Source organism: Jatropha curcas, chromosome 3 (genome assembly GCF_041381405.1).
Source record: "Jatropha curcas cultivar XTBG-Jc1 chromosome 3, XTBG_Jcur_1.0, whole genome shotgun sequence".
Lineage (NCBI taxonomy): Eukaryota > Viridiplantae > Streptophyta > Magnoliopsida > Malpighiales > Euphorbiaceae > Jatropha > Jatropha curcas.
In genome coordinates, this window is record NC_143153.1 from 1,458,390 (window position 1) to 1,479,777 (window position 21,388).

Consider the following 21,388-nt stretch of genomic DNA (forward strand, 5'->3'; position numbering starts at 1 on the left):
ATTTAAATTTTGTAAAATTTGGACTGCGGTGAGTGCATATAAGACTTAGTATAGATTTCAATTTGAACCTCCTCCCTCAATATTATAAAAAAAAAAAAAAAATTGGGAAGTTTGGAACGGTCCAGTGCAACCCTTAACGGTTTTCTTGCTTAGAACATTGAAAGAGGGAGACAAGAAACAAAGAAAATACATTTTATAGCAATTTAATTTGTTTTCAATGCCTTTCCTCCATGGTAATATTCATTCCAATTATTATTTTTTAAAAAAAAACAATTTTCTTTATTTACAAGTGAAATGAGAAAGAAATGAAACTACTCTTACTCGATGAAATATTTACACAAAATTTTCTATTACACATATGGTGAAATTACTTTCTTAAATAAAAAAAAAAAAAAAAAAAAAAAGGAGAAAATGGGGTCTGTGAAGAATATGAATCCTGTCCATCTTTTGCTTTAAATATGTATTTTTTTTTTTAGCCTGAAAAGCTTTAATTGATATCCACCAAGATTAGGGAATACCATTAGTGCTATGATTGCAATTTCTCTTTCAAACAAGAGAAGATATGCAATCTTTCTATTTAAAAAAAAAAAAAAAAAAAAATTGGAGTCTATAAATATCATTTTGATCCACAAGGAATTGCACAGCCAACCCAAACATGAGAAGAAGTTTTGGGTTCCAACAACAAAACTTTGCCAAGCATGAAGAATCGTGGTATGAAACTGAGTATCATAGCCATGAGTCTTCCATGCAATTGCAGGCTCTGCCTAAGCCACTTGCTCCGCCATGCAAGCCCGCTTGCTCTCCTAAGCCCTTGAAACACCAAACTATGATACACAAAAACAGTGGCTCCTCTAATTTTCACTTCAACCATGCCTCTGCTGCCAAAATGAATGGTGGTGCTTTCAACAATACAACTGCTGATGCTGAATTCTGGACTGGACATCGCCGCCGGGTACATTCTCCAGCACCACCGGCTTTGGTGGTGGAAAAAGTGAGGTATGAGCATAGCACATGGGAGACTGATGGTGCCCAGTGCCAGGCATTTAATGAGAACTTCAATTGGAGGGCCAATGGCTTTAAGAATTTTTAATTAAGAGATGATTAAATAAAGAGGGTCCATCAAGAATAAAATTGCGTTTCTAAATGTTTTATGTGTCCTTTTTAACATCTCTTTGAGATTATGAATAAGAAGTCTATAAATTGAAGTCTTGGCAGTAAAATTTTGACAACATGCAGCATCTATATGTATGCTTGATCACCTAACTTCCTTGCACAACAAAAACAAGACAATTGCTTCAAGTAAACAAAGACTCATCAAAACTTCACCAGAATTTGACTTCAAAGATTCTCAAAAATGACAAATCAAATCTGGTTCTAATCTCCATGCCAAAAGATATAGTCACATGGAGATATAATCCCATTCACTATACTATAGTAGAGGATATTCCAAAGGCATAAAGATGCTTGCTTTATAAATTCCACAATAATATCTCAAAATGTATGTCTTAATTATTTCCTCACTTTCAAGATTCTTATATGTATAGTTCAAAAAAAGTTAGCAAGAAATATAATTTTCCATGTCAAAAGGTGAAGGTATTAGATTCACTCTTATCTTAAGGGAATAACATTAAACTATAAAAACCCAATTCATTACAGAACTAATATGTAAACAAAATATCATCAAGAACTTCAAAGACCCTCCAAAACCCAAAACAAAAAGAAAATGTCGTTCATGAGCTCTACTAATTACGATACCAAAAATCACCATCACCATCACCTTCACCATCAGCCTTATCATCATACCAATCACCCAAACAACAAGGAGGCCTCATATGAGTCCTTTGTGGATCCTCTCAGGAGGAATAATCGAGTTCAAGAATATGAGAGATCAAAGGTTTGTGTTAGGGTTGGTGATCAAGAAATCTGTAAAGAAAGTGTTGATGCTGTAACTGAGGAGTTTCTTAAGCTTGAGCATCAAAAGTTTGGATATAATAAGTGGACGAACGCTGGCTGAGTATTATCTGTGTTTGCCAATACTGAAGCATATACACAATAATTTTCTACTCAAAAAGTAGACTGAATACAGACCTTATGTATTGGTTAATGTTTCTCCTTTTGTGTTTATTGATCTAACGTTGCAATTTATCAAATTGACAATTTGTCTATATGATATTTTGAATGTATATTGGATCATTAATAAAATTCCATTACTTATATCTATTTGCTATTTTCTTTTTTTCTTTTTTTTTTTTTTCTAATGCTATCCTTTTGTGTTTTAACAATTAACGTGATTTGGAAGAATGATAAAAATGTTTGGCTAACAGTATTTAAAAGTAATTTAAGTTATCAAAATAACAATGAAAATGTATGTTAATTAAATAGAAAGTTTGAAGTAGAAGTGTAATTTAGTTTAATTTGGAATACTTGGATATTCTAAACTAAAATTTCATTTGAAATTGAAATTTTGAATTTTGGAGTATGAAATTTAAAATGAAATATGTGATTTTAAAGTAAAATTTATATTCTAAAATTTATTTTAATTATATTTAAGATAATATATTTAATTAAATCATTCATAATAATACTAATTTAATTTGTATTTTAATAGTTAAAGGAGTAAATTAATATTTTAGATTGGACAAATTAACAATTATATTACTTTTTAAAGACAAACTATTTAAATGGTATTGAGATATAAATTAAATTGATAAAATAGCGGTTATGTCAAAAAAATTGAACAGTTTAATATAAATAAATTAAAGCTTATCCTACATTACGGAGATTGTGTTTGGATTAATGGTGTTTTGTTTTGTAATTTATTTTATTCTTTTTAGATATGAATTAAATAGTGTTTGGCCTTTAGATTCTATTTATTTTTGAAAGATAATTTACTTTAAAATATTTTTTATTTGTTTTGATGCTCAAAGAGAAATCTAAGCCATTTATAAAAAAATGACTTTCTATTTTAAAAAAAGAAGAAAAATTTAAATATTCACAAACTTATACAATAAAATAAAAACCTAAAAAAATAGGTTATTTTTTAAAAAATTAACAAATTTCTCAACTATTATTATTTTCTTTTTGCTTGAGATCGAATTATTATTATTTAATTTGTACTTTTCAAATTATAATTTTAAATTTTATTTATGCATTTGAATTAGGATTTTTTTCTTTTATGGATAATTAAAATATAATGTTAATATTTTATATTTCATCTAAATAAATAAGTCAAAATAATTATTGAATTTGAAAAGTTTTATCTAAATTGTTAAAATAAGAGTGCAGCCAAGTGCGCAAGGCCTGAGCCCATTGGACTGTATGCTTACCTAAATGCTTTCTCAAGTGGGCTTTGTAAACAATTTCTGCAGGCTTCAACTAGGAGTGAGGCCCATTTACCTGTTTCATTGATTTTAACTAACCCAAAAAAATAAAAAATAAAAAATAAAAAATAAATGGTAGTATTATGGTACAAAGAGAAACTTCGTAGAAGCTCACATTGTTTGTCCATTACTTTGTGGAATCTTCTCCATAGTTCCAATCCTTGTCTATGAGTTTATTAGAAGCTTCCAATTTAGAGTTTCTCTGTACTTTTTTATTTATTTATTTTATTTTTTAAATTCAAGAGCACACTGTGACTTCAATTGAATTAAAAAATTACATTTATAATTGTCTCTTGTTTTAGAAAAATTACTATTAATTAAACTTTTTTTCTATTTTTATCTGTTATCTTCTATAAAAATATAAAACAACATTAATTGTTTTTTTTATAATTTCCTAAAAGTGATTTCATCACCTTTCTTTTTCTTTTTCTGATTTAATTTTAATGATAAATTACTAGAGATAAAATTGTCATTAGAAACTAATTGAGGGAAACTTATTGAAATGAAAATATTTAAATGAGGCAAATAATAATTTAATTTAATTTAATTTAACTAAAAATATCTTATTGAAATTTACATAATTTAATTACTTTGACGCTCCTCATGCAAAAGCTTTTATATGTTGGTGTTAGTTGCCACCGTACTCACTGTGACACTGAGACTAAGCTACTATATGTATACTGAACAAACAAAAATATAGGACGTGTTATAATTAACTTGTAAGAAATAAAAGCAAGATTATCAGATTTCCATGTAATACACAACCATCCTTTCAATATTTTTGCTCAAAAATCAAGCACAAAACCAAAAAAAAAAAAAAAAGAAAACCTAAACATCCATTTTAGGACCAAAAATTCTATAAATTTCAGAGAATAGATCGACAAAGAGGGCAAGTACTATGTTTATTGTCAATCCACTTGTCCAGACACCCTCTATGAAAGAAATGTTTGCAAGACAACTCACTCACCTCCTCTTCAGCTTCAAACCCACATAAACACACACAGCATTCCACTATAGCACCGCGGCTGCCGCCGCTGCAGCTGCCGCCACCATTACTGTGGGGAGTCAAAGATTTGAACTGGGTAATTGAAATTGTTCTCATTCTTGCATTTTCTCGAGGGAACTCATCTGGGTCTTGTTCATAATCTTGTGGGATCCAATTAGCACCCACAACTTGAAGCAAAGACCTTACCATATTCTTCAGTAAAGCTACTGATAGAACTGTGTTCATTACCAAAATTGGTAATACTCCTTCTGCTGCACTAGGAAAGCTTGAAAGACCCATCTAGTGATTTTAATTTTTCCACCTCCTAATTCCAAGAAAAACTCACAAAGGAAAATAAAATATCCTTTTCTTTGCTTAAATTTTCTTTATCTTTATGAGAGAGAGAGAGAGAGAGAGAGAGAGAGCAATTGTTTTTGTTGCTTCCAAATATTTAACAAGAAGGTTGGTGGTCCGATGAATATAAAGTGGCTAACCACCAGAACTGTTGACCTGAGTTGAGTTGGGTTAACCGAGATTGAGGCACACGTGGGTGACACGTGTAGGGCTTGTAAGAGATAGTGGTTAATGATTGATGTGTGTAGGAAATGAAAGACGAGTAACTTATGGGAGGACACGTGTGCATTTTAGCTTTATGGGTGGAAGGAGGTGGCTACTGGTGGCACCTTAGGTTTGGAGCGGAAGTTTCTTGATTCCTGGGAGCCGCGTCTGCCGTCAGCGCTTTTTTTGATTTCTTTTCCCATTTCTTTCATGAGTTGTTTGTGTTTTTGGTCCTGCCTATACGCGCTAACAATGACACTTGCTTACCGACGAGGCATTCTCTAGGATGGTAATAATAACACAAGTTCCATCTTTAATAAGCACATCAACTCTTCCGCTTCAGGGTTCAACGGAAATTAAATCTCCTGATTAAAAAAATAATAATAATATTTTTTTTATCAAAAAACTCTTATTTACATCTAAATATATAATTATAATTTAATATATATATAATTTAATTATATATAAATATATATTATATATAAATATATATATTTCTTGAGTTTTGAGAATAGCAAAAGTTTTTTGAAAAATATCAATAAATTAATAATAAAAAGAAGAAGAATAGGCAATTTTGACAGTGGGGGACTATTCACTTTCCCGTTCTTTGCGTGGGTGATATTAACTTTTGTCAAGTATTGACTGATATTACCGTTCAAACCTTTGTACTTTTTGCAAAGAAATTCCAAAATATTTATTGCATCAGCTGTAAATTTTTCTTTTTCAGAAAAAACAAATCTCTTCAATCAATTCAATTAAAAATAAATTATTTATATTGAAATAAAATGAATCTCTCTTTTTTATTTATAAAATAAAATTTAAACAAAAACTCAAATATAAAATTGTTATTGTATCATCAAAATTCAAAAACGTGCATAATAATATTTTTATATTAAAAAAAATTGTTTATTGCTTTGGTTATTGGCTAAACCTAAAAGGAAGTGAATCATTGCATGCGAACTTTTTCCGGACAACAATTCAAAACCCACTAACTTTTTCTAATCACATGCAAAACCTCAAAAATAAAATAACAGGACCTGTACATTACTGTTTCTATCGAATTAATCCAACTCAATTGGAAAAAACATTACGAAATTAACATTTTTGTATTTATATTTATTCCTTTTTCCATAACCTGAAAAATCTAAAAGATTGTTATTAACATAATTTCCATGATTTGAAAATGTAAATCTTCAAGTCACAAGAATGATTAAAGTTTATGTAAATAGTAAAATTTCTTGATACCATAAACAACAAAAAAATAAATAAGTGTGGATTAATTGAAAGCAAAAGGATTTAAAAGGAGAAATGAACTAATAAATAAACAAAATTATTTTTACAAGAGAAATTAATTACTCTCCTCTTCCTGATAACACTACATGGATTCAAAATGCATTTTGGTTCAAAGGTCAAGAATTATCATTAGTGATGATAAATAACTGTTTTTGATTACAATAACAGATTATACTAAAGTATCTGAAACTTCAAGTGAAGGTATGTTGTAATGATGGTTGTGTACACTCAGCTTCTGCAATATCTGACCCCCTAATTAGCAGTAGAATTTGAAGATTCAAGCTCCTTTGCTTTGAAATATGCCTTTTCTGCATTTGCCATCCTGTTTTGGAACATAGTCCACTCCTTCCTGCACCTTTCCCTCACCTGCCAACAGCAGGGAGAGGTCAGCATATTTCATACAAGTTGATGAAAATAACAACTTATGTCGCAATTACATGGCTGCAACTTTATAAAAGCAAAGTTATAATTGTTCAAGGAGAATGTTTGTTTGGGAAGGATAGCACCAGCACACGCACAACATAAACTGGGAAAAAGAAGTATATATATAGTATTGTTGTTGTACTTGGCTGCTGAATGCAAATCCATACAAAATATTCTATATAATGATCTTACAGAATATACCGATGCACAAAATCTTTATCCATTATATTAGGCACATGGCTACGAAGTACCGAGTGACTCAGAAGAACTCAAGTGCTTGAATTTTTCCCCACAATTGAAAGAGAGAGGAGGGGGAAGGAGAGGCGGTGGTCGTTTTTTTTTTTTTTTTTTGGGGGGGGGGGGGGGGGGTTGGGCTGTGTTGGTTCATAAAGCTTTGCAAAAAAAATAAATTAAAAAGAAAAAGAGAATTTAACCAAAAATGAAAATATGATTTACATACCCCTTGCCATGGTGCCTTCCCATTTTGTGACTCGCCCTAGCAAAAATACCAATGTTTTAAGTATTTTATTCCAGCACATTGCAGAATAAAATGGAGATGAAGAGGAAATCGAATGATGCTTGTGATATTCATTTACCTGATTCCCAAGCGATGGAACAGTTTGATGAACTATCCATTGAGAATCTACAACTCCTATCTTCTCATGGGCAGGCTATTTTCAAGAGTAAAGTAATTTAGCAGAACGATTTCATAATCACCTGTGAGAAATCAAAGAAGACCCAAGCAGGCTACTTACCTCTACACATTTTCTAAGTGCGAAGTCAAGACCCCATCCATGGACCAAGTCATTCTGCAAGTGCCAATGTAAGCCAATAAAGCTTTAGTGTCACAAGCAAAGGGGAAATAAATAGAGATAGAAAGGAGTCTAAAAAGTGTGAAGGAAATTATCGCAAAAAATTTTTACCTGAATCATATGCCACACACAGCGCCATGCATTTCGGGAAAACACTGTAGCCATGATTTCAACAAAGCTGTATTTACAGAAGGCTGTTGGATGAATTATAGTAGGACAACCAAAAGCATAATACAAGAAGAATAATAATAATAATAACATACGCTGCACAGGGTGGTAAATATGGGTCAGTGCACCAGCCTGGTTTCTCTTCAGTTATCCTAACAGAATTCAGAGGAAAAGATAACAAATTAGCTCATCAACTACCATAATTATTCTTTTAAGAAATTACATAGAGTGTCCTATAACCTTACTTGTGAACTTCACGATCACCTCTTCTCTTTGTCATCTGCCAGGTTAACCCTTTGTTAGGCTCCAAACCAGGCTGTGAAATCTCCAGGCCGTGCTTCTTCACCAGTCTCAAATATCTAAATTGCATAAATATATTCTTAGTCCAATTGAGTAGAATGTAATATAATAAGTTCTTAGTTCAATTGAGTAAAATGTATTTGAAGTGATATATTATATCCGATACTCACTCCTCGGCATTGAAATGCTCAACTCCCAAGTCTTCGTCCCAGATAAATATGTAGTCATATGCTGCAACAATGTCAGGATGTAGAAAACGCTTGGCATACCACCTAATAGAAAATAGCAGAATTTTTAACCTACAATCATTTTTCAAACAAGCCAGAAATAACTATAACTTTCACCTTAAGACTGCAAATGCTCCTTACCATTTGGTCTGCTTCCGAGCACTCACATGAATGGCCCGCTTGGACCACTCAAATTCATCCCATTCACTCACCCGTCCATCATAATGGAATAGGAGGATTGTAAAGTTCTCTGAAAACTGCAAGAGGGAAATATTCAGATACATTCTAAATACATGCCAACGAGAGCTCATGCCATATGAATGCATGTGCACACACAGGGTGGACTAACCTTTTTGACGTTTGCATCAATATTCTTTCTCTGATCATAACCAACAGTGAAGGTTACCAGATATCTTGGGGTGCTGGTCAAGTCCTGCAGATGTAAATTTTGATCAAACGTCTCAAGCTTTCAATTAATGGTCACTATCACCTGGTTAAACGTATTTTTCCCTCATCACTCCCATGTCCTATTAGCATTTGCCTTTCGGCAAGTCCATGAAATTTTATATCAACATAAATCATAGAAGTTGTTTCGTTGCAACAAAGCAAAATTCTCAGCCAGTATATATTACAGCCACCACAATTAGAGAATTGTAGGTATTTCACAAGTAAGATCAAGCCTTTCAAAACGTAAATTATATTACATATAACACTGATGGTAGAATACACACCTCACTAGGCTTACCCCACAGTCTGCGTAAATAGAAATCTGACTCTGCTTCAATAATTCCTGGCGGTAGTCTTTCTGCCCCACGTGGATTGGAAGGGGCCCAAATCTGAGCAGTCACAAGTATATAATCAGTGAGAAAAAATTTGGGATACTCATTTATTTCCTGGAAAATTTGGGATACTCATTTATTTCCTGGTTTTCTTTTCTTTACTCCTGGTATCAGATAAAGCTGATTTTTTTTTTTGTGGGGGGTAAAGAGAATGCTGCTGCTCAGGATGCAAATATTATCTAACACAAAAATCATATTTGGAGCAGCAAATTTCACAACAATGCATTCTTTTTCAGATACGTAATGTTTAGATGACTTAGAATGAAAAGTGGAACCGGTTCCTGCATTCCTAACGAGATAGAAACGTTTAAATGAGTTTCATTGAAATTGGTTTTGAGAGACTTCAGACTTCCTATAACAGAAGATCTCAAATTGTCAACATTGGGGATGGATAAAGTTAATGTTTAACAATCTTTGTCAATTAAGAAAGATATAAAATTTGTAAAAACTATGCTATTTAAGTTTATGAATCGCACATCAAGAACAGAGAGCTGATCTAAATATGAAGCAGCAGGTCTGCACTAGTGATTTTTTCAAAAAAAATTAAGAAGCTGACAAGAATAACTAGTTTTATTTCTTTCCTACTTGAAAAGACTTGTAATTCTTACGGACCTGATTTTTAAAATTAAAACAAATAAAACAATTGACAGACCAGAAAGCTCCTTAACAACAAAAACTCCTCAAACATAAGAAGTCTAGTGTATAACAGCATAATAATGTTAAGGATAAGGAAAAGGGTACCCACCTTTGATGTGTCATTCAGATTTTGCCTCTGCTTCGTGCTATCATTATACTTCCTTGAAGACCAAGAATTGGTTGAGAAGCCTAATTTTTTGTCATCTACGTAGGAGAGATCAGCCGAAGGAAGAAGGCTGGATGAGATATTCAGCTGCCAAATTTAAGAAAGATGTTATGATTTGTCATCTCTAGCTCAAAAAAACGTATGATGTGATAAAAAATTATAAGCATAACTGTGTATAAACATGAGAAATAAACTGAGAAAAAAATATAAGAAAAGAAAAGAAAAAACAAAAAGGTTTCAATGAGAAAAAGCTTCAAAGAACCTCAAGTTTCCATACCTTAGACAATGACAATGTTGGAAAAGATACTCCTATCAAGAAGCCAAAAACTACTCCAAGAAATGTTGTTACAATAAGCCTCATCGTCTCATTTGGTTTTTTACTAACAATACTGCAGAACCAATATGCAAATATTCAAATATATAACTTGTAGTGATACCTAGATCGAATTAAAATTTCTAAAAGAGCAAAGCAAAAATTCAAATTCAGGAAAACACACACACACACACACACACACACATATGGGAAAAATTGAGCTCAACCATCAGAAAACGCGAACCTTCGTGAAAGGATTCCCATTCTATTTACAAGGGTCTGAAAGGAAGCAGCAAAAGCCGTGTGATTCTTAATATGTCCTCAATTGCCAATTCTCATAAAACTGATAGTCCAACCTGTATAAAGGGAAATGAGGATATCAGTATCAGTCCAGTAACATATTTTATGAATCCAGGTCAAGGAAATCCAAATTGAAATCAAACAGCATAATCAATATATTTGTAACTTTTGAAAGAGCAGAAAATGTACGTTAGTCACATACAATTGACATTGAGATTTGCATTCTCTTATAAGGTAAAGATCCCGTGCAAAAATTAAGGAACTGAGAGTTGCCAAGAAACAGAGATAATGAATTCCTCCTTTCCTTTCCCAGAAGTCAGTAACTCCAAAGGACTTTACCAATTGGCAACTCCATAATATTTCAATCCTTGGTTCTCAAATATATCCTAGAAATCAACTAGCTATCTCAGAATCAAACCCCAATAGCAAAAACACTCTCCTATTAATTAACATTTCTTCAAACACCATGATAGATACATGTTCTTCTTCCTCATAAACCTCAACAAAGTAACTATATTGAGGAAGCAACCATGTGGATACTTTGACAAAATAAACCGAGCATTAAAGACCCAAAAACCTCCAGTTCAAATCCTTAAATTTACTTACCTACATAATTAAGCAACCCTCGTGCCCTTTTATGATTAATAATTGCAAAACCATAATTTGTAATCAACTAACACCCAGATCCCCGGTGTTGGATTCGAGCCCGAAAAACAACTGTACTCGCTTAAGTTGAACGATAAAAAGGTAGAAATGACCAAAAAGCTTAGAATTGCTGACTGGTAGCTCAACATAAAACCAAAGCTACTTTTTTGAGCAAAAATTACAAGATTTGAATCCTAAAAAAAGAAACGCACCTGAATAAGGAGATTCTCAATATGTAAAGCAAGATCAGGCGAAGAAGAAGTTCATAAACCACTAAATCACGAGAAACCCACTTCAATCTGGGCTCTAAAAAGAGTAGTTAGAATAAAAAAAAAATGAAAAAAACTCGTGATCGCCTTTCAAGTTTGAAAACGCACTGAAAAAAGCCAACAAGAAGTAGATTTTACCGGAAAAACAGAAAGGGTATATGTGTTGGTTGGTGTTGTTCGGTGGTGGTTTCTGTTTTTCAGTTTTCTTGTTTATATATTCTTGGGGATATGGGATTCACAGAGCAAGTAGATTTGGAAAATCTATTTTCTGTTAATTGTTTCGTCTCCTGTATGTATATAATAACAACATGAAAGGACTTTCCTTTTGTATAGAATTCTGAGGTGAATGTTCAATCTCTTTTTAATTTTGATAATTTGATTTATTAGTAAAGACAAGTAATTATCTTGAAATTAATTTCAATTAACCAAAGAAGAAAGATTAAGCTAAATGACTTCGGTTTCAATGTTGACTATAATTAAGATTTAAAAGAGAAATTTCAATTCTTCCCTGTTTGCTTGGCTTCTTTTTCTTTGTTGTTTCTGATTTTGTCTTTGCACGTTGGAATAGTACCAAACCAAATGGAGACTTTGGGATTTCAGTTAACTTGGAAATTATAAAAAAAAAAAAAAAAAAATTTAAACAATATATATATTTTGAAGAGAAAAACTGCAAATATATTAGATTAGTTTTTATTTTAAGTTAATTAGTTTTTTTATAGCGTGTTTACATGTTGTTATTATTTATTATTTAATTATTTTTTATAATTTTGAGATTTAAAATTATACTATTACTCTTGTTAAGATTAAATATCTATAATGAACTTTAAGAAACTACTGTTTTCAAATTTAATAATAATTAAAAATATTTTATGAGGTCTAGAAATTAATTTTTGATTCTTACAATTGATAATTATTGCTAGAATTTAAACATTCATGGACTTTATTAAATTTCTTTGTTTGGATAAAAAGATAACTAAAATCTATGAAATTAAAAAAAAATTTCCATTATCATGTCAATAACCATTTAATTTTATGTAAAAAATAATCTTTAAATTTATGAATTTTACTTTCTGATAAGCACTAAATAAAATTTCAAAGCATGGATTTTGTGAAATCCATTCAAATATTATCCATTAATATTATTATAATGTAGAATCTCATGCATTATGTTTTTAGGGAAGTTTTCTTTTTTTTTTCTTATTTAGTTTTAAAGTGTTAACAAAATTAAACAATCATATTAATTGAACTAATTTTTAAATTTTTTAGAATATATATTTAATATCAACATGTAACGTTTAGCAAAATATCACTTTAATATAATATTATAGTAAAATATCAATTCAGTGAATCGATTGCTGTGTAGCCTATGATATTATTCTCTGTACATTGAATTTATTATAAATAAATTAAAGAATATAAAAAAAAACATAATTTAATGTTAAAACCATGGCAAATTTAGCATCAATGAAATGAATATTTGGCATTGAAAAGAAAGCCACAATTAGAAAGATAGATAAATATAGTTTTTTTTTTTCTTTGAATAATATATAAAGGAATATATTAAAGCTTTTTCCTTTTTTTTAATATTGGGAGAGGAGGAATTTAAACCAGATTATTGTCAGGTCGTACATGCAGTTATCATCAGATTACGAATTGATTTGCTTTTTTATTGAGAACAAAATGAAAATTGAATCCAAATAGAACCATAGAAATTAAAATGGACCAATTCCTGCAAATTTAGTTCATGAATGTAAACCAACTAGGGCCAGTTACAGCTATTGTATTTATTTTTGTTTTTATCATTTAAAATCTTAAAATAGAAACCAACCATATGTGTATATATTTCAATCCCAAGCAATCAATCTATATAGAGAGAGATATTCAGGGAGAAGCTCAGATAAATTTTGAAATGGATTGAAAATTGAGATTATTAATTTTTAAAATTTAAATGAATTGATTTTTTAATAATAATTTATAATTACCGTACAATTACATAATAATTGTTAGACTACAATTATACATAAATTTTATAAAATAATTATGTAAATAGTATACATAGAAGACGATTATTAATATATACTCTCTCTCCATTTCAGAATAAGTATCATTTTTTAATTCGGATATGGATTAAGAAATGCAACTGACAAAAATTAATTTATAAAATATCCAATTAAATTAAGAGCAATCAAGATATAAAATATCCAACTAAATAAATAAGGATGGATTATAAAAAAAATTAATAGAGTTTTGAAATTATAAAAACAATAATTATTTAAAAAATTATACATTGTTTTGAAATTTATATTTATTTTCAGTAGCATTGGTTGACAAATCATAATAAACCTGGAAATAATGATTTGATATGATGATTAAAAGATTATCTAACGGTCTAATAAATGATTGGGAGAAAATGGGGAAAAGTTTTTTCTTTTGAACAATAAATTAATTAATAGTAAATTGAATGAAAGAGCTGGATAACTTTTCCGGCTAATAATTCAAACCAGGACTAATGAAATTTAAAGTGTCATCTTCACCACCACTCTAATGGGCCACGTCACTTTAACTTTAGTTTTAAAATGACACTTGTAAGTTTATTTATTGTTAATTTCAATGTTTAAATTCATAGAGTCTTCACACTACAGTGTAGTCTACTAGTAAGTTTATGTATAACTTAACAATAAATTCAAATTCAAATTCTCTTTCCGAATTTTAAAAAAAAATCATAAAAAGCTAAATAAACTAGAAAATCTCTTTCAAAATTATATATATAAATTCGTTAAAAGGTCTAATATAATGGTTAAAATAATCTCTAAATTTTAGAGTTTTATTTTTTGTGTCATTCTAAAGTTTTCGAGAAACAATAATCGTACCCTTTAAATTTATAATTTTTAGTAACAAACGTACCTTAGCATTGATGGATACAATTTATGGTAATGATTGGCATAAGACCCATTATATCCTTGAACATATTTATTTATAAAACAAATTGCAACTTTAGAGGCATATCATGATATCTCGAGAACTTTATAATGCCATAAGGATTAGAAGCAATTTTATGCGTTAGGGCCATTAAAAAACATATATTTGGTTGTTAACCAAAAAAAAAAAAAAAAAAACACATATTTGGCACAATAATAATGATGTTTAAAAATTATTATTTGATTAAAAATAAGCTTAAAGAGTTGTTTACTTAATCATATTAAAATTGAATTGATCATTGAATTATAGTAAAATGAAATATATAAAACTTATATTTTTAAAAATTAATTATAAAATTTTTAATTTATGATTCCATTAGCACGTTGGTCATTCTATGTAAAATAAACTCCGTTAACTGTTAATTGGCCGAAAACTTGTTTCTAGATCATAATCAAACTAAGTTTGGGGGTTCCTAATTTATGACTCCTATTAATATTTTAATCCTTCTGTTACAATTTTCGTTAACATTTTGATATTTTTATCTTGGATAGAAGGATCGAAGTGTTAATAAAATCATCGTTTAAAAACTTCATAGCTAGCATTTAAAAATAGAGGTTTACATGTTAACTCTAACTCTAGACCAATTTATTAATTTGTCTAAAATTAATCCCAAACATACTAATTCGTTGAGCAAATCGAGGAGGAAAGAATCGCGGAGACATTATAGAAGTAGAACATACGACAGAGGTTTATTGTGTGTCCGAGAAAGAGCGACGGTTTTGACTTGACCTCGTCAGACTGTAAATGTTACGGCACAGACACAGCGACAGTTTTGACTTGACCTCGTCAGACTGTAAATGTTACGGCACAGACACGGCCATTACTTGCTGGTCATTGGCTGCAAATTTATGTTAGATTTCTAACACGGATAAATAATAATTTAGTCCCTCAAATTTTGCTATTTATTACAATATTGTCCTCATTTGATAAATACATTGATTCTTAAATTAATTCTGTTAAACTATTTAATCAAAAAATATTATTTTTATTGTTAAGTAAGAGACAAAAAAATGTAATTCAATAGATATATGACATGCTAAAGGGTAAAATTATAATAAATGAAAGGGCCAAATAGTAAAATATTATAGAATATTTCACTCTTAAAATAGAACTTGTTAAATAAAAGGATAAAAAAATTTAACAGGGCCAAACATCGGGACTAATCGATGTATTTACCAAGTAAGATTAAGAAGGATAAAGATATAATTAAGGAAAGGGATTAAATAGTTAATTTGCCCTTATAATAATAATAAAATAGTTTTTGCCAATTGCCCATTAAGTGATTCTTAATGTTAGGCTTGTTAGCTATTCTTGGACGGTTGGGTTTTGAAAGATACTTGGTAGTCGGTCTGAAAAGAAAGAAAAGAACTAATATAATCTGAAAATTAGGTCAACTAAAACAAAAAAAAAAAAAAAGGCAAAAACACTTGCTAATATCCATAGCAAATAATAATATCCTTCAATATATTATAGATTGAAGTAGAATTGATGCCATTTCTTTTTTCTTGAAAAAAAGAAATTGCTAACCACAAAGGCAAACCAAAATCCAAATCCCACTTTTTCCCCAAAGAAATTGGAGTTATGTAGCTGATTGACAGGTGTGGTTGGCTTCGTTTGTAGGTGAAAGGTAACCACAAACCCAAATCGATCCAAATGGCCACTTTTTAATCAAGTTTCCCCTAAAGAAATTGAAGGGGTGTTCTAGCTGATTGCTAGGTGTGGTTGGCTTCGGTTGTAGGTGAAAAGGGAAGATGTATTTGGTGGAGAAAATTTTTTATAGCTTCTAACTTACAAATCCAACTCAACTTTGTAGGTGAGATTAACACAAAATGTGATGGGTTGGGTGCACTATCCTGTCAAACAATACATCTCCTACACCTTTTCTCTCTTCCTTTTTTTTTTTTTTTAAATATTTTATTTACTAAAGTTCCTAACTTAATAAACTTAATGGCATCTAATGTTCAAACTCAAAATATTAGGTTGATCTTCTACTACAGAGAACAGTAATCATAAAATTCTATGAATTTGAGGGGCTTATATTATAAAATACACATTGGAATACTTCTTATTTACATACAAATCACTGCATATGCAGTAAGAATACAACAGACCTATACAGAATCCCCTCAAATTTCAGGCATGAACGTATTAGAGAAAAGAAGCTCTCAACTCTATGACCAACTTATAAAGGTATTTTTTTATTCTCTCACAAACTAGGCAAAGGCTCAGTTTCTTTATTACATTCTATGCCTCATGACCAAGACTGTTTAAGTCAGATAATGCTGTAAAGGAAGGAAGCCAGAGTTCTAACCTGGTTCCACCAGCTCCAAGGGCTGCATCTGCGATCCGGGGTGATATCACACGCACAACACAGCCATAACTCTCAAGTATCTCACGAGCAACAGTCAGTCCAGCAACAAAATTCCATGTCATGTTATCTTCAATCATGTTTTCTGTGAAAAGCTCTGCTCCAAATGGTGTGAGTGAATGCATTTGCGTCTGCAGGTGTATTTATCAACAAAACACCATGTCACGGACCACAATAAAAGTAATAAATGCAATGCTCTCTGACCTATCATTTTCTTTTATTAAAGTTCTTTCATAATGACGCTGAGATGTTCTTTCTTATTTTTCAACTAATTTGCATAGTTAAGGCACAGAAGGGTGGATTCCCTTGCCAGCTTTGCTGGTGAACTAAATGTGGGGGTTTTCTACTTCTGTTATAATCCTCCAGCAAGAATGAAAGAGGTGCTCAGGATTCAGTGCTTTATCCCCTTGTTTGTGTTCCAAGAAGTTTTGGATTTCAGACTCATTTTTTCTTTAAAAAAAGGGTATCTTCAAACTTATAGAACATATCATAAAATAAGATGAGTACTTTGGTATTCAAGTCCGAAAGAAAATTTTTGGCACTCCCAAAACCAAACTAGAAAGGTATCAGAGTTGTAATACTGCAAAAGGAAAACATTTACAATGCAATGAAACATATATAAAATTGCAATAAAAGCCTCCTAGATAATAGACTCAAAGTAATGCATAATAATTGATAAATAACGCCTCTTCCCAAGAGGCTGTGTCCCAATTGACGCCAGAAATTTACACTTGGTATTTCAGTTTCCCAGTCCTTCAACCTATTTTTGAATTTTCTATCTTGAAAAACAGTTTAATTATTCAAGAACCTCATAAGAAAGATCATTACAGATGCGACTTCAGATAATAGGCCTCATTAATTTATGATTCTCGTTAATGTACTTTCTATCAAACTTTTTTTCCCATCATGGTTACAGTCTTATAAATGAACTAACATGATTTCCTAAGCATTCAATTTTCTCAAATAGTATGAATAAATTCATTCAATGTTTGGTTGTTGGGCCAAAGCATCATACTTCCATATTGCACAAGGATGTGATGTAACTCTGGTGAACAGTGGTGACATGCGTCTGGCAAATGATGAACTGAGTAAAGAAAATTCAGGAGATTCCAATAGCTAATTTGAATAAAGAAAAGACAGCTGAGTGAAAATATTCAATTCTTACCATATAGTGCATATCAGGGCCATCATCATCAATAACTATGAGGGCTCCACCTGCAGGAGCTTCAGCAGAAGCAATTTCAACCTTGCCTCTAACATGAGTTCGCAGTAATGCACCTTCAATTAAATTGCTCAAAGCCTGGCGTAAAGCTGGTTCTTCTATAGCAACTTGCAAAGATTGACAATTAGTGAGCTCTACACTGCGTTGCTGATGACAAGCAAGGGGTTGCACTGCCTGAACCAAATCTGACAGCACCTCAGAAACATTGCATGGTCTTCCTGACACAATTACAGGCATAAGCAAGATGAAGAAAATGAAATGTCGAGTGCCTGCAACAAATGCCAGCGTACTACATCCCAAGGCATATATATACTAACTGAAACATAGTAGCCCTGTATCACACAACTTGAGGAATTTATGAAAGGAAGTCTACCTTATTCCATGTTGTCGAAGGGGTGCAAGAGCTAAAGGTGGCAAAGGCATCTCTATGTCCTCGGGTACAGCATTTAGAGAAGACGGTTCTCTGGACCATTGCAAATCATCGGCGTTGCCAGTCTCTCTAGGAAGGCTATCTGATAGTTGAGACATCAATGACTCATGATGGTGATAAGTGGAATTCTGAATTTTTTTTAATGTCTCTGCATTGTACCGCATTATATTGGCCTACAAAAAAATCAACACGAAAGAGAACTTTTAGGCATCGCTTAGTTATTCTGACAGCAATGGATTGTGAAACAAAACAATCACACAAAGGAACACTTCTCTTTCTTTCTTTCTTTTTTTTTTTTCTTTTTTAAAAAAAATAACAAAATACCAAAAAGAAAGGCAAGGAATTTATAAGACTATACCATCAGACGATTTATATGTAAGTTTTGATGCATGTGAATAAATATGTAAAAGAGAGAGAGAGTATACCTTCGTCAAGTAAACGGCATCCTGGAGTTCTTGAAGAGTATCTCTAATACGATCACTTTGTACAAGTATGTCTCCAACAATATCATAAGAAATCTGCAAGAACACATTATCCCTGCATGAATATAACATTAAAAGGATGGAGGATAGGAACTTAAGAAATATGTCCAAATAATACAAAAGAATATACCTCACTTCTCTTCATGTGTTTGGATAATAGTTTACTCAAAGTTTGAATGCAAGAAAGAGGACCACGAATCTGTGAGAAATTTGACCAAAAGGAAATCACGACATCTTCATTAAATGGTTACAGAAAAAACTAAATGCAAACATAGCATGTAAAACACTTTACCTGTTCGACCAGATTACTGATTCTGACATTATTTTGCCAAGATGACTGCTGAAGTAACAGGGCTTTCTGTGGAATAGAGCAGGAACATTAAATTAATAGAGACCAGGAAAAGACTAAAACCACCCAAACTCCCAATGTTCAGTACACAGAATCAGTTTCCAAATAGACAAGCAGAATACAAAACCATATGCAAGCCGATGAGGACAAACCAAGTGGAAGCAACTGAAAAGGATCCTAAAGACCGTAATTGAGTAGAGCCAGAATGCATGTGCAGAGTAGTTTTTCCAAACAAAAACTACAAATACAATGTGGAGACTAAAATTCCATCCGTAATTTGTCAGCTTGGTAGTCATAACAGAAATAAAGTTAAATGCATCAAATTTTCAAATAGCATAAGTATAGAACACATGCATAACATGAAAAATCACAAGCATTTGAGCAAGCATCTTCCGGCATTTAAAGAATGAGCTTAGGAAAGTGACAAAAAAAATAAAAATATATATGAATAAGATCCACCACTCTTTATACAGAAAGGCAAGGAAAAAATGCAGGCTACCTGATCCATAACATAAGCCGTAGCTAGAGAGCGAGAGATATTGATAGCATTCAATCTTTGCTCAGACGTAAAGCTATACATACTCAATGGCTCGTTTTTAAAAGCCTGAATTTCCCCCAAGTTCTTATCTGAGCTTGAAGGCAAAGCATAGACTTCCTCTGGAGATGGCAAGTGAATCAAATCATGCTCAGGCTTCTCAGTCTGCAGATTCCCACATTTTGGTTCCATCATGGGTAACTCAGCCACCAAGAACCCAACAACAAATGGATGTTTAACCATCGGAAACACCATAGCCCTGTGCTCAGGCATAAATTCTACCTACAATACAACATTCAACATTCATTCTAAGTCCACTCAACAATCAATTGCACAGAGTGGGAGTACAAAAACGGAAAACATACTTGTTGATTGGAGAGTGCAGCTTCAGCTGCGCGTAACCCTGTGGGAATATTAAAATTACCAACTAATATTATCACATCAGACGAATTCACTCCTGGATAAGACGTTATTCTACGCAGTTCCAAACGGTCCATAACATAACTTCCAGCCGGTCTCACATAGACCTGCACACTAATAATTAAAATTAACACCAAAAGAATGTAATTTATTAAAAAAATTTGAAATCTCATTTTGCATCTTCTTCTTTGCAAAAACACTAAAATAACTGACCGAAAGGATAGCTTCGGGATCAACGACCCTCCGAAAGAGGTCCAACTGTTCGGTACAAAGTCTCTGAAAGTCCGGACTCGGCAGCACCAATTTACTCTTCTCAGCCTCTTCGATCCTTTGCACAAACTCCACCGGTGAATTCGAGCCTCTACGAATGGCGGAAGCAACGGCAGAGGCGGAGGACACCATCTCTGTTGCTCCTTCCGGTTCGTCATCGGGGAGCGTGCGGGTCACATGATGAAGCAAGTTAGGATTTTGAAGAACGGAGTTGCTGCTGACATTAGTACTGTTGGTGTTAAGCGAAGAGGATGAGGAAGTAGAAGGATTGGTGGTGAGGAAGTGGAGTGGTCTTAGAGAGGAGGAGGTGGCGGCAGCGAGTTGGGACTTAGTGGTCGAGAAGAGGAGGTTGGTGGTGGTAGAAACAGCGGTAGTGGAAGAGTGATTGGGATTACAGAGAGGCGTCTGGAGACGAATGGCGGAGAGGAGCATCGTTTCTGTCGCCGAGGAAATGTGAGCCCAGCCGTGCGGTTGGCGATGGATTTGGCGATTTCTTTTGAAGTTGAAGCTAAAATCATGACACGTTAGATCATTTTCTTTTAGCTGTAATACGACTGCGTTTCTATTTGATGAAAAATTAAAAATCATTTGTTAGTATTTTTATGCTTCCGAATCTTCGGAAATAATTTCAAATTAGGCCATTTACATATAAAAATTGATCGCATTTTCATAATTTCTTTTAATTGTGGTTGAAATATAAAATGTCCATTAACCGTGGGACCCACTCATGTATAGAGTAGAGCCACTATCTCATAACTTTTTAAATTCTATTTTTCACTCTAAATTTTATTAATTTTTTCTGAAAGGTACACATTTACCCTCCAAAATTTTAAAATTCTGCTCTATTTTCATTTTTGGCCCCTAAAAATATTTACAGTTTAGTTCAGCTCTTGCCATTGAGTTGAGTGTATAAATTTTTCATAAATTATCATATATCATTATATATTTTAAGGTGGAATTTTTATTTTCTATTTATATGTTAATATATGAATAAAAAATATTAATGTAAAACCTTTTAT

General features: G+C 31.9%; 3 protein-coding genes and 1 long non-coding RNA gene across 7 annotated transcripts; 1 reads left to right on the top strand and 3 right to left on the bottom strand.

Moving 5' to 3' along the window:
• Positions 1-4,126: 4,126 nt before the first annotated feature.
• Positions 4,127-4,812, bottom strand: LOC105644699 (RING/U-box superfamily protein). The gene has a single exon (XM_012230141.4). It carries the CDS (start codon positions 4,663-4,665, stop codon positions 4,246-4,248), a length of 420 nt encoding a protein of 139 aa, XP_012085531.1. The 5' UTR covers positions 4,666-4,812; the 3' UTR covers positions 4,127-4,245.
• A 1,406-nt stretch (positions 4,813-6,218) lies between these two features.
• LOC105644698 (uncharacterized) lies at positions 6,219-11,668 on the bottom strand. 4 transcript variants are annotated; one of them, XM_012230138.4, is made up of 16 exons: positions 11,453-11,668; positions 11,258-11,344; positions 10,345-10,456; positions 10,065-10,176; positions 9,731-9,874; positions 8,878-8,982; positions 8,496-8,579; positions 8,288-8,403; positions 8,090-8,191; positions 7,865-7,978; positions 7,715-7,771; positions 7,563-7,629; positions 7,395-7,448; positions 7,236-7,310; positions 7,100-7,135; positions 6,219-6,582 (listed from the first exon to the last, which is right to left on the bottom strand). In XM_012230138.4, exons 3-16 carry the CDS (start codon positions 10,362-10,364, stop codon positions 6,469-6,471), a joined length of 1,200 nt encoding a protein of 399 aa, XP_012085528.1. In that variant the 5' UTR covers positions 10,365-10,456; positions 11,258-11,344; positions 11,453-11,668; the 3' UTR covers positions 6,219-6,468. The 4 variants fall into 4 exon arrangements, with proteins under 4 accessions (XP_012085528.1, XP_012085529.1, XP_012085526.1 ...); XM_012230139.4 differs by having other exon boundaries at positions 11,258-11,351; XM_012230136.4 differs by having other exon boundaries at positions 11,258-11,668.
• A 4,640-nt stretch (positions 11,669-16,308) lies between these two features.
• Positions 16,309-20,901, bottom strand: CSK (chloroplast sensor kinase). Its single transcript, XM_012230135.4, has 9 exons — positions 20,313-20,901; positions 20,045-20,206; positions 19,644-19,961; positions 19,088-19,153; positions 18,926-18,994; positions 18,739-18,831; positions 18,257-18,486; positions 17,827-18,097; positions 16,309-16,792 (listed from the first exon to the last, which is right to left on the bottom strand). Exons 1-9 carry the CDS (start codon positions 20,799-20,801, stop codon positions 16,538-16,540), a joined length of 1,953 nt encoding a protein of 650 aa, XP_012085525.1. The 5' UTR covers positions 20,802-20,901; the 3' UTR covers positions 16,309-16,537.
• Positions 16,345-17,063, top strand: LOC110010597 (uncharacterized). The gene is made up of 2 exons (XR_002285605.2): positions 16,345-16,483; positions 16,570-17,063. It is a non-coding gene; the product is annotated as an uncharacterized LOC110010597 (long non-coding RNA).
• Positions 20,902-21,388: the final 487 nt, after the last annotated feature.

Coding starts and splice junctions, on each gene's coding strand:
- CSK (XM_012230135.4), bottom strand. CDS start 20,801: ATGCTCCTCTCCGCCATTCGTCTCCAGACGCCTCTCTGTAATCCCAAT. Junction 19,154..19,643: donor CGGCTTATGTTATGGATCAG/GTAGCCTGCATT, acceptor TCTATTCCACAG/AAAGCCCTGTTACTTCAGCA. Junction 16,793..17,826: donor GCCCTGATATGCACTATATG/GTAAGAATTGAA, acceptor ATACACCTGCAG/ACGCAAATGCATTCACTCAC.
- LOC105644699 (XM_012230141.4), bottom strand. CDS start 4,665: ATGGGTCTTTCAAGCTTTCCTAGTGCAGCAGAAGGAGTATTACCAATT.
- LOC105644698 (XM_012230138.4), bottom strand. CDS start 10,364: ATGGGAATCCTTTCACGAAG. Junction 7,311..7,394: donor CACTTAGAAAATGTGTAGAG/GTAAGTAGCCTG, acceptor TCTTGAAAATAG/CCTGCCCATGAGAAGATAGG. Junction 6,583..7,099: donor GGAAGGCACCATGGCAAGGG/GTATGTAAATCA, acceptor TGCTGTTGGCAG/GTGAGGGAAAGGTGCAGGAA.